This window comes from Mastigoproctus giganteus, chromosome 5 (genome assembly GCF_048544385.1).
Source record: "Mastigoproctus giganteus isolate SK-2022 chromosome 5, ASM4854438v1, whole genome shotgun sequence".
Taxonomy (NCBI): Eukaryota; Metazoa; Arthropoda; class Arachnida; order Uropygi; family Thelyphonidae; genus Mastigoproctus; species Mastigoproctus giganteus.
The window spans coordinates 33,449,555-33,462,976 of NC_143579.1; the positions used below are offsets into that span (position 1 = coordinate 33,449,555).

General features: G+C 37.8%; 1 protein-coding gene across 3 annotated transcripts in view; it reads left to right on the forward strand.

Moving 5' to 3' along the window:
* The window catches only part of Dis3l2 (Dis3 like 3'-5' exoribonuclease 2), a 440,068-nt gene that overhangs the window by 42,346 nt on the left and 384,300 nt on the right, over positions 1-13,422 (forward strand). For all 3 annotated transcript variants that reach the window (XM_090373977.1, XM_090373976.1, XM_090373978.1), the window contains exon 3: positions 2,637-2,767. In XM_090373977.1, the coding sequence (XP_090230103.1) occupies positions 2,637-2,767 (131 nt within the window). The remainder of the gene's footprint in view (positions 1-2,636; positions 2,768-13,422) is intronic.

Below are 13,422 nucleotides of genomic sequence, written 5' to 3' on the forward strand. Positions count from 1 at the left end.
AAACCGGCTGTCCCAGTCTGGAGCCCTCAAACGACTCACTTTCATCACAAAATCACACAAACAGGTACAGGATTGATGCCGATGTCTATAAATCTCTTTTGGGTCTTCAAATGCTTCCATTGCATTTTAACCCAACTTAAAATAAAATTTAATTACTGAACAGTGCTCCAATGTCTCGTTATAACCTACAACTCAAGAACTACTGAAGCAATGCTCATGTGCATGTACTCTATTGAAAGAGCTTACTCTAGCGATTCAAATGGTGCACTATTTTTTAATGTAGCATTCACGATGCAGACAGCAAAAATTGGTCCCTTTATTTAACTGGATAACTGTATACTTTGTTACTGTATCCCTGTATTGTCAGAAATATGCAATTACATTAGAAATTGTTATCACTGCAGGAGACAGAGAGAGATGTTTGAACAGGTGATCTTCAACAAGATGGGGCATCCCCCACCTGCTCACAGGAGAGTTACAGAATTATTAAGAGAACATTACTATACCAGGTGGTTATAAAATAAGTTTCCCTATTCAGGAGGCCCTAATGTCAAAATGGCTGGAGTTAGCACTGTGAAAATCGGTGAGTATGTCATTTAGGGTATGGGGAAGCAATTTGTAGAAGAAAAAAAAAATTGTTCAAGTTTCTGCCACCAGGGGAAAAACGGTGCTGCACATATGTAAAAGTTGTCATTTACTTAAAGACACGCTGCTTATGCAAATGACATCCTGTTAGATAAAAGCAGAAAGGCCACCGTCAATAACCATTATGGCTCTTACAAAAAAGAAACATGCTCTTTTAGTAAAACTATTCTACCAGAATAATAGTAATGCTAATGCAGCACTGCATGAATATCGGGAACTTAAAAGTTTGCATAAAGGACCTTTGACTCAGTGTGGCTTCGAAAACTAATAAAGAAATCTGAAGTGACCGGGAAGATAGGTGTAATTCCAGGCATGGGACAGCCACTTATCGGAACGGAGGTGGTGGTGGTTGCAATGGCCTCCAGGTCAGAATGTGAAACGCTACCAGTCAATAGTGCCACAGGTATGTCGAGAGACTTTAACCTTGGTCTACTGTACGTAAAGTGCTTTGAATAATTTTACGCTTGTTTCTGTACAAGATTCATGTAGCGCAAGAACTAAAGTTTTGTGATCAGCGACAATGAATAGACTTTTTTGTACGATTTCTGGCTCGTACAGAACTTGATGATACATGGGCTCAAATGACCTTGTGGTCTGATGAGGTAATTTCACTCTTCGTGGGGCTGTAAATGCACAGAACTGCCAAATATGGGGAACTTCTTGTCCATCTGCTGTGCATGAAAGACCACTACAAAGCCCATACATTATAGTATATTGTGGATTCACAGCAGAGTTTATAATCAGACCAATTTTCTCTGAAGAGTCTACACCCCGTAAGGTGTATGGTAACTAGTGCACGGACTGCTCTCTTCTAAGAGATCACATTATTCCCACTCTGCAAGAAAGGCAATGCTTCGAGGCTGTAGTGTTCATGCAAGATGGGTCCCCCCCCATGTTGGTCGACAAGTGAAGGAACTGCTCCGTTCAACATTCGGAAACGATTGCATCATTTCTAGAGACTTTCCACAGTTCTGGCCAGCCCGGTCAGCAGAACTCAATCCCTGTGATTTCTGGCTATGGGGATACCTGAAAGACAGAGTTTACCGTGGCAGCATAACAGACACTTGTCAATTTGAAAGCAAGTATTAAACAGAATGTAGCCAACATCCCCAATGAGATGCTACACAAAACTGTGTTGTACGCAGTCCTCCATTTTCAGAATGCCATCTCAAGTGAAGGAAAGCACATAGAACAATATCTGTAGATCTCTAAGTTCTGATATTAAAATCTAATCCTAAGTTAAGTATTCCATCTCATTTACAGTGCCAATTTCTCCTCTGGCGGTGGAGGAGAAATTGGCACTGTAAATGTAATTTGAACTAATTTTTTTTCTTCTACAAATCCCTTCCCCATACCCTAAATGATATACCCACCGATTTTCACAGTGCTATCTCTAACCTTTTGGACACTGGGGTCTCCTGAATAGGGAAACTTATTTTATAACCGCCCGGTATTAATGGATTTGAACTCTGCCAATTACTGGTTGTATGGTTATCCAAACGGTTGCAGATGTTATTCAACCAAATAGGCCATTCAAATAGAGATAATGAATACATCCTGAGAACTTCATAGTTCTTGATTTCATTATTCAACCCAAAGTCATTATTGATTCATAGGGATAGCATTTTAAGCAGTCTTTGACCTTGTGAATTGAGACACCAATAAAAAATGTTCTCATGTATGTAAATGAATATGGTTACAAGAAACATTTATTTATTTTTGCATTGTTACTTTTTGACCCTCCTGTACATTAGTAAAGTGGTGTTCCTTAGCCCTAGGGTGGATTCTTTAAAATTTTATTTGTTTCTAATATTATTACAGCTGCTTTAATTTCTTTCCTTATGAATGCTATCCCATATTTAACACAAACTGTGTATAGCATGCTAATTGGTGGGATTACAATCAGTTGCTTTCTTGTCAGGTCAGTGGTATCAGACTTAATTGTAACAGATTAATTTTGTTTTATTTTATTTTCTCCACAAATTATTTAGGTCAGAGTCTGAGAGTGGATCAACAATTTCACCTATTGGCAGTGGAAAAACCCCTTGCACAAGTAAACTTAAGGGCACAGATGGTGCATCTGGAGGATTAATTTCTGGCTGTATTTTAGATAATAAAAAGCGTAAGTATGGTTCAGTATATTATACTTTAATTCTGTCATTGATGTTTATTAGTAGTGAACAACCTGCATGCCATGTATGGCTCTCTGAATTATCTGGTGCTGCTGCAAGTGAAATTCAAAAGCTAAAAATTAAAAATATTAAACCCAAAAAATATTTAAAAATAAATGGGGATGCTTATTATCTTATGGTCTGAAAGCTCAACATCATGCACATAAGTATACATGGTAAATATTAACACTAGATATGTAATCTAACATTTAAAAATTTTGTTGATTCTGAAGAAAGTCACCTTAACTGCCACCTTTAAGTTTATTTCTTTTTTTTTTTTTTTTTTTTTTTTTGTGAAAAAAAAAATATAAAAGACAATTTAAAATTCCTTAACAGATTTTTCGACATTCGTCATTGAATGGGTAGGCAACAGGCGAGAAATAACTAGCTGTTAATCAGTGTAATTCTGTTGCTTTGTAGACAAAACATAGCTAGTAGTCTTGATTCCTGTATGGTAGTGGAAACATTGTGACACCCTGCAAATATAATTTAATTTGGTAAATATTACTTCATTCCTTAGGTTTGGTAATGAAGCAGCCTGCAATTATAGTTGCATAGTAGGAAATCTACTATGACTCCAGTCAAGAATAGCTGTGGGACCAAATGATGTTGCTGCCAACAGCAAATTCTAATTGGGAAGCATTCAGTTAAATAATCATAGAAGCTACTAGGTATTTCATACTAACTAAGAAATACCCTTCAAGGTTAGATCTAAATGGATGTCTGATGAACTGATGAGACTTGTGGCAGAGAAGAAAAATGCTTGGGATGCATGTAAAGTATTAGGTGATACAGAAGCATAGGGTAGATATAAACTAGTCTGTAATCAAGTGAAAAAGGAAGTTAGGCAAGTTAAGGCAGATGATTACAAAACATCTCTGGTAAAGAATGCAAAGAAAAGCATCAAGGACTTCTTTACTTATAACCCCAGAGGCTCACATCTGGTGAGTATGGGCTTGGGCTTGGCACATCCAGGGTCCTGAGCTGGATATCATGATTCTCTCTCTCTCTCTCTCTCTCTCTCTCTCTCTCTCTCTCTCTCTCTCTCTCTCGGTGGTTCAGAAATTTTTTTTTGGCTGATGCAGCATAAGCCTCAGGCTTCCTTGCACCATATGGCTAATAATAATATTAACAGTGGAAGATGGGGTTGAATCTTATTGGTCCAGTTGATGTTGATTGTTTAACTGTTGATGAATCCTGCTCAGATTTCTGACAAACTGAATAGGTATTTTTTGTCTACATTCATACATGAGGAATTCTTTAGGGAAGGGGATGTCCAAAATTTATCAAACTGTTAATAGGGAGCTAAATGATTTTCTTATAATTGAGAGGAAAGTGGAAGAGCAATTGATGAAGCTAAACATAAAAAAGGCACCTGGTGTGGATGGGATTTATCGAAGTACAGTATATTAAGGGAAGCAGCAAAAGAGGTAAGCAAACTCTTAGCATTAATTATGAGATCATCTTTGGATTCAGGGGCAGTTCCTATGGACTGGAAATGTACAAATATATCCCCAATTCACAAAGGGGGAACAAAAGGTGATATGAGTTATTGCAAACCTGCTATCTTAAATTCTGTCCAGGAAAAATAATGGAGTCACTGGTTAAAGAAGTAATGTGTGACCATATAGACAGGAATGCAGTTTTACTGCAATGCAAGTATGAATTTATTAAAGGTAATCTTGTCTGACCAATCTGATTGGATACTATGATGCAGTAACAAAGGAACTAGAAGCAAAAAATATCACAGTGTTCTTTTCTCTGACATCTTACTCCTTCATAAAACTTTTATCATTGAAAAATAATGGTTAGTTCTCCTAATTTAGGACACTACATCCCTTCACCCAGATGTAGCAAAATTCTGTAACATGCCCAATAGCAAATTGAATACTCGTAAAATTGAAGTGGGGTAGGTCCTGACATTGTGTGAGAGAGAGAGAGATGAAAATGCTGACATATCCATCCTTATAGCTATCTTTACTTTATCTACAGACTTCTGCTCACCCAATTACCATCTGATTGATGCACCAAACGGTTTATGACTGATTTTATGCCTCCCCATTTCCTTGTCATCTGATCTGACAGAATACCCTGACATCTTGTCATGCACGTTAACTTTGTCATATATGTTGATTTCAAGAACGCTTTTTATATGGTTGCAAATAAAAGACAGCTGCACAAATTGGAGCATTGTGGCATTAAATGCAAGTTACTGCTGTGGATAAAGGGATGATTGAATAGGGAAGACAGTGCTTATCAAAGGACACTGCTCGTTGTGGAATAATGTTATTATTGGAGTCCTGCAGGATTCAGGACTCCGATAAGAACATTGACATTGATTTATAATTGATATTGATGAAATTGTACCATGCTTATTGTCAAAGTTTGCAGGGTGGTTAATGGTACTAATAGTAGTAGAAGTTTGTTTGTTTGTTATTTGGTTTTTAGGAGCATTAGCAACTAAGGCCATATTGCTCCGGGGATATGCGGTGGTCATTCCCTGATCTTTCCGTATTCTCCATATTTGGTGGTCACTTGCTCGAATCCCGGTCTAATCAAGAAGCATGTGCTATGCACTGCTGAATAGTAGTAGAAGCATGTGATGCAAGAAAGCAAGCTTATACAGCATCAGCCAAAAAGAAAGAAAGAAAGGAAAAAAAAAAAAAAAACTCTTCTCCATTTCAACCCTCCATTCGCTCCAAATTTTTGTGTAGTTCTGGCTTAAATTTATTTCAGGTATCAACTTCCAGAATGACAGATGGAAGTTTGTTCCAGCAATCAACTACCTGCGGCTAAAGGCAAATTTCCACACATCCATTCTACTACTGTCTTTCCTCAATTTGAATTTATGCCTCCTCAGGTTCATAATCTGAGCAAGACAAAGAATCTCATTAGAATTGAGTGTGCTCAACCCATTCAAAGCCTTATACACCTCAATCAGAGCACATCTCAGGTGGTGCCTCCGTAGCCAGGTGGGAAGGAGCAGCAGTGCGCAGCACACGCTTCTTGATTAGACCGGGGTTCGAGCCCGTCACCACCAAATATGGAGGATGCGGAAAGGTCAAGGAATGACCACTGCATATTCTCGGAGCAATATGGCCTTAGTTGCTAATGCTCCTAAAAACCAAATAACAACAACAACATCTCAGGTGCCTAGTCTCCAGGCACTGCCATTTGCAGTGATAAGAGGAGCCCTTCATTCCCCTCACCAATCTTGTTGCTCTTCTCTGTACTTGCTCAGGCAACTCTAAATCCTTCCTAAAATGAGGCCTCCAGACCTGTACACAGTATTCAAGGTGTGGCCTGACTGTTGCCTTATACAAAGGTATAATCACCTCCTTGTCTTGGTTATCAAAATTCCTGTATATCATTGACAATACCCCATGACCGGCTCTGGCAGCCAGTCTGCATTGCTCAGAAAACTTCACATCTTACTGCATAATTACTCCCAGGTCTTTTTTTCATTTTCTACAACCCTAAGTGTAAGTACCACACAGTTGGTACGTTCCTCTGGGGTTACTTTTATCCATATGCAGTACTTTGCATTTGTCAGTGTTAAACTCAGTTGCCACTTTTCAACCTCTGCCCAACTTTTTTTAGATCCTGTTGCAGTAGCACACTACTATTACCATCAAGTAACAACCCTGCCAACCTTTGTATCATCGGCATACTTGGGACATTAAGCCTGATATACAAAACAACATTATAACGCTGACTAATAACTAAATAATGTGGACTAAATTAATTAACTTTTTGTGGACTAAATAACATCACTCCACGAAAAGCAGCCTCCATTGATTACCACTCTGTCGTCTTCCACTTAACCACCCCTTTATTCATTGTAGTAATTGCCCTTAATACCATACTGCTCCAATTTGTATAGTAGTCTTCCATGCGCAGCAGTGTCAAAAGCTTTCCTGAAATCCAAGTATATAATATCAAAGTTATTTTTTGCATCCAGTATTTCTTTGTAACCACATCATAGTATTTAATCAAATTTATCAGACAAGACTTTCCCTTACCATGCCTATGCTGTCTGAATTATTACTTCAGTCTTGTCTAGATGATCCTGCAGTGCTTCTTTAACCAGTGACTCCATTTTTTTTCCAGAATTGATGTTAAACTAACAGGTGTGTAATTACTCGTGTCACCTTTTGATCCCCTTTGTGAATTGGGGATACATTTGCATATCTCCAGTCTGTGGGGGACTTCTCCTGGGTCCAAGGATACTCTCAGAATTATGGCTGTGTTTGCTTACTTCCTTTGCCGTCTCCTTTAATATAACTGGATAGATCTCATCCACCCCAGGTCCCTTTCTTATGTTTAACTTCAACAATTTCTTCTCCACTTTGCTCTCAGTTATTACAAAATCATTAAGCTTCTGTTAGAGTTTAATAACCTTCTGTCCTTCAATTTCCTAAAGAATTCGTCATTTGTGAATGTAGATGCAAAATGCTCATTCAGTCTGTCAGCTATCTGAGGATCATGAACAATTGAACCATCGATATCAAGTGGACCAATCTGATTCATCCCCTAAAATCTAGAGTTTATATAATTAAAGAAGTCCTTGCTGTTTTTCTTAGCATCCTATGCTAAAGATTTCTAGTAATCTGCCTTCACTTGCCTAATCTCCTTTGTGACTTGATTACAGACTAGTTTATATCTACCATAGACGTGTGTGTCGCCTGATAATTTACATTCCTCCCATGCATTTTTCTTCTCTGCCATGAGTCTCATTAGTTCATTTGACTTCCATTTAGGCCTAAACCTTGAACAATATTTTTGAGTTTGTATGAAAAGCTTAGTAGCTTCCATGATTAATTCCTTGAATGCTTCCCATTTAGATTTGTTGTTGGTAACATCATCTGTTGGTCCCACTGTACAGAATCTAAAAACCGTCTGAGCCCACTGCAGTCACCTTTATGAAAGCAGAACCCTTCCCTTTACCCCAGGTGGTAATTATATCTTTAATTAAATCCCACATCAGTACACTGTGATCACTGTCACTCAGCGGTTCCTTTATCTGCAAATTCTTAATGCACGAATAAAATATTAAGGTGGTAGATGACTTTCATCAACCGGTGAAATACCACCACTTTGCTTATTGGAGGCTTGAAGTGGTGAAACCCATGTTTAGTCTCTAGAGCAAAGTTTCCGGCATCCCCTTCCCCATACATCTCCTTCAACCCATCACGGTACTAAGTACTATAGGTTTTGATACCTTTCGTATTTGGGGTTTTCATTAAAAAAATCACTGCTGATAACCAGATTAAGAGTATTACTCTCTCTCCTTGCCTCTCGAACATGCTGCTGCAGAAAACAATCATCCAGTACATCCACAGAAGTCTTGCTATTGTGCAAGTGACCAATCCACAAGTTCCAGCCAAATATATGGAAAGTTAAAATCCCCATTATAATACAATTTGATTTGCTGGCCCATTCTATTTCTCTATATAACTGTTTGTCGTACTCATTAACGTCATTAGGCCTATAACACACTGCTTCTCTCATTTTTGCTTTCCCAGTGCTTATGTCACACCAAACTGACTCAACATTGCATTGTCCATCTATGTCAACTGGATGCACTTCCTTAGATTTTATGTGTTTCTTAATTTACAGCATACGAGACACTGTGAGACTAGCTGTGTGTGGGCAAAGTTTTTACCGCTCCAGTTAATAGAGACGTTTTTCTTAAATTTTTGCTGTTTTATTGACTTAAATTGGCATATTAATTTATTTCTAGAAGTAGCTTTATGTACCTAGTAACGATACTTAGTTTAATTTGAACTTAGATAGAGATTTTGCAGGTTATTACTTAGTATCAGTAAGGGTATCCAATTCACATGTTGGACAAGATTTTGCAGCTCTGGCGAATGCTAATTTTTAAATTATATTTAGTCGTTTGTATTGACTTAATTGTTATATTAATTTATTCTCTGTAAGTAGCTATAGACCTAGTCAAGCTCCTTGGTTTATTTTGAATTTAGATAGCGATTTTGAAAGTTAATTAAATACTTAGTGTCCATAGATTTACTGTTTGTAACTTGCTGCCATTGTTATATGATATAACATATATCCTGAACTAGATTTTGTAAGGTTTAATGTTAAACCAGATAGCAAAACATGTAGCACTTTATTAGAAATCTGTTAGCTTAGTTGTTAGCTTTATTAGAAATCTGTTAGTTGAGTTGGCACCTAATTCCTTGACACTGTATGCACGTAGCACATATAACGACATCCTCTTTAGGATGTGATGTCCTGTTCCAGAAAATTCTAGATACATTTCACAAGTTGCAGATTTTTTTAGGCTGTGATGTGTTGAAGAATTGCCCTCCTCAGTTCTCCCCTGAGTCACAGCACTCCTGCTACTTTGTGCCCTTTGCTTTGCTGCTCAGTAATCAAGGTATGCTATACTGTAACAAGATTTTAAAAAATAAGGCCGGTGGGATGAGAAATGGCAGTTGAAGTTTAACATTGACAAATGCATGGTACTGCATATGGCTAGCATTAATCCCAGAATAATGTAAAATCTGTGTGGCACTTTCACTCAGGATAGTGAAAAATGAAAATGACCTGTTGGGAATGTAATAGTGCAGTTAGATATGAAGTTTCTGACAGTACAGACAGGCTTCCAGGACAGCTCATTGGGTTTTGTCAGTGATATGGATAAACTTTGCTAGTGGGGATGAGGAGGTGATTATCTCATTGTACAATGTAGTGGTTAGGTTGCATCTTCAGTATGTATGCAGGTCTGGAGGCTCATTTTAGGAAGGATGTAGATCTGCTGAAACAGATGCAGAGAAGGGTAATGAGATTTGTGAAGGGAACACAAGGGTGGTCTTACCAAGAAAAGCTTTAGTCTACAAATTATAACATCTTTAGACTAGACACCTCTGATATGATTGATGTGTTTAAGACTTTGAATGGATTGAGCAAGCTTAATATTGATGGTATGCTTCTGCTTGCTTAGCCTACACACAAGGGGAGCATTAATTCAAATTGAGCATGGGTGGTTGCAGGATAGATGTGCAGAAATTTGCCTTCAGCCAGTGGGTGGTTGATTGTTGGAACAAACTTTTATCTGTTGTTGTGGAAGTGGGTAGTTTGAAGAAATTTAAGGGAGAACTAGAAAAATTATTAGAAGGGTTGGACAAGTGATGTGGGAAGGCTTTTTTCCTCCCTGATGCTTTGTAAGCTTGCTTTCTTGCATCGTTTGTCATTACTAATGCTAACAGAAAATTGATGAAAATTTTGCATTTCTTAAGTGAACTGAAGAGTACTTTATATTAACACTGTTGCCGTTTTCCTCATTTATAATGAAGCTCCTTTCAAAGAATACAGTATTAAGGCACTACAAAATAAAGCCTGCAGCACAGTTAAATGACACAAGATAAGATAAGCAGAGAAAATAATTCTCTTTGCTCAACTGTAAACTGTTGAAACAGTAAACTTTATTCAAAGTCATAACATTACAATCAAATATCACAGTTCATGTCAGTTAAGTGGTTTCAGAAATTTCAGCAAAAAAATGAAACCTTTTATTGACAGGGAAATCATAAAACACTACTTGAAAGCAGTTGTTGATATTGCATTTCCTGATTAAAGGAGAATAATTTCTCAAAATAGTTTATTAAAGTTTACTCTTGGTAAAAGAATTGTGGTACTGATATGAGAAGGATATAGATGCAAGCCAGGAGAATATGTATTTGCACTGTAAATTTTTGATCCTTCCTTGTGTTCTGATTAAACCTAACGTACCCGTTAGGTTTAATTAGAATGCATTCTTGAAAAGAAAATTTATACCCTAAACTTCAGACTGCTGCAAAACAAGCCAAGGTGCAAATACACTATTTTTTATTTTCTATTCTAAGAATATTCTTTATAACAGATATGATGCATTGAGCTGTAATATGAAATGAAATATATATATATATATATATATATAAAAGTAGTGTTCCAGTACAATAATTTTTTGAAGGATTTTGGTTTTGTACTTTTTATCATTGTGAATAGGAATTTAGTAGCCCATTATATTAGCTAATACGCAAGCTACCTCTTCTACCTCTAGAAGATTCTTCAAATTGGAATAGGCAGTACCAGGCCAAACATCAGAGCCATATAGAATGGACGAGTGACTAAACACTTAATAGGTTTTTGGGTAACACCTGAATTATTAATATGAGAAGATTTTGTCCTCATCAAAAGAAATTCCGAAGACTTTATGCTCAATGATCTTTGAAATTATTTGGCCAGAAATATTTGGAGAAATTAAGAAGAGAACTAACGAAACAGGCCTACGCGCTCTGGATTCATTAAGAATTTATTACAGTTATACACAGAGCGTACAAATAAAGAAGAAATATATGAGCTTTCGGCTATATGGTAGCCTTCATCAGAATTAAAAATACATGAATGGTAGTTGGAATGAAGATGTGCACTGCCAGGTGCGTGAGACGCGAGGTTTAATTGTTTGTTGACGTCTGTGGCTGTGACGCATGATGACGTGGCCAGCGCTTGTCCAATGATAGAACTACTGACTCTGTGATCGGGTTGACTTGGCAACCACTGTTCCTGTTCAAGGATTTATCCGAAGATTTTATATTTAACGATTCCAACCAGGTACGTTTTAGGTAATGGTGGGATCTGTCTACCACCACGACATCGCGGTGTGGGTCGATGTCGTGGTGGGTTGTCCAGACATGTACGGCGATAGCTGAGTGTTCTATATCCGCTAAACGGATCGCTCTTTTGTGCTCCGAGAGACGTTTCTCGAGTCGACGTCCAGTCTCTCCAAAGTAGCAGCTAGTGCAGTCACGGCAAGAGATGCGGTAGACCAAACCGCTCTCACCTGTCCCCACCCTTCTGCAGAGCGGTTTGGTCTACCGCATCTCTTGCCGTGACTGCACTAGCTGCTACTTTGGAGAGACTGGACGTCGACTCGAGAAACGTCTCTCGGAGCACAAAAGAGCGATCCGTTTAGCGGATATAGAACACTCAGCTATCGCCGAACATGTCTGGACAACCCACCACGACATCGACCCACACCGCGATGTCGTGGTGGTAGACAGATCCCACCATTACCTAAAACGTACCTGGTTGGAATCGTTAAATATAAAATCTTCGGATAAATCCTTGAACAGGAACAGTGGTTGCCAAGTCAACCCGATCACAGAGTCAGTAGTTCTATCATTGGACAAGCGCTGGCCACGTCATCATGCGTCACAGCCACAGACGTCAACAAACAATTAAACCTCGCGTCTCACGCACCTGGCAGTGCACATCTTCATTCCAACTGCCATTCATGTATTTTTAATTCTGATGAAGGCTACCATATAGCCGAAAGCTCATATATTTCTTCTTTATTTGTACGCTCTGTGTATAACTGTAATAAATTCTTAAGAAGAGAACTTTTTTTCTGGAGATAGTAAGAAGGCAATTTTAGTTTATTCCTGGCATAACCAGTTTTTAGGAGTGCCTCCTCAAAAACTCACTTTGGAAAGAACTCTATTGTTTGCTTGATTTTTGAAGCATCTGTGGTTCATGTACTAACTGTAGTAAATCAGCTACTGCTAATGCGTGGTAGCTGTAGCTTGTTTGCTCAGCTAAGGTGTCTGCATGCTCTTATGTATTTAGACTGAAACAGAAAAGAACTATACTATACTAGTTTCTTTGCATGCAAAGAAAAATATAAGTTCATACTCCTCATAACGAATTGTTTTTTGTAAAAAAAAAAAAAAAAAAATTACTTTCCTTTTTCAGTGTGTCTTGTATCTACTAACAAATTTAAAAGAAGTTGATCTATTGGTAGCCTCATTGTGAATTGCAGAAACTGATTTCAAACTCAGAATCACCACATTGCTCATTGGGGATAAAAAAATAAATGTGTGTTACTCACATAGGTTCTTTTATTGAATCTTTTAATATCAGTTATCAAGAGATTCTTTTGTTGTTTTGAAATTTCTGGAATGTGTGTTTGACCTTTAACAAAATTTCAAGAAAGGTGATTGTCAGCATATCTGTTTGGCAGCTGTGTTATAAACATCCAAAAAGATGTGTGTAATCTGAAACCTTTGCTGCCCTTGTTACTTTTCATGCAAAAGGAAAAAAAAAGCATATGCTACTCATAATGAATTGTTGTTTGAAAATTGTATTGTTACAGATCCTTTGATATGTCATAATCACAAAATTTCCACAAGATAAATTGGCGCCTCCATAGCCAGGTGGGAAGGAGCAGCAGTGCGTAGCACACGCTTCTTGATTAGACCGGGGTTTGAGCCCGTCACCACCAAATACGGAGGATGTGGAAAGGTCAGGGAATGACCATCGCATATCCTGGAGCAATATGGCCTTAGTTGCTAATGCTCCTAAAAACCAAATAAATAACAACAAGATAAATTGGAATTTATCTAGAGGCAGCCACAGTTATGTTAAAGTTCTGAAAAGTGATGTCAAACTGTATTGCATCTATTGATCTATTTCATCTGAAGTCTTGCAAGCAAGCAAAAAAAAAAAAAAATCGATGCCATTGTACCGAATTTCAAGGAATTTGGTTTGTTGAGAGCTGTGTTATAAACTTCCAGAGGCCAGCATCAAATTAAAAAAGGGA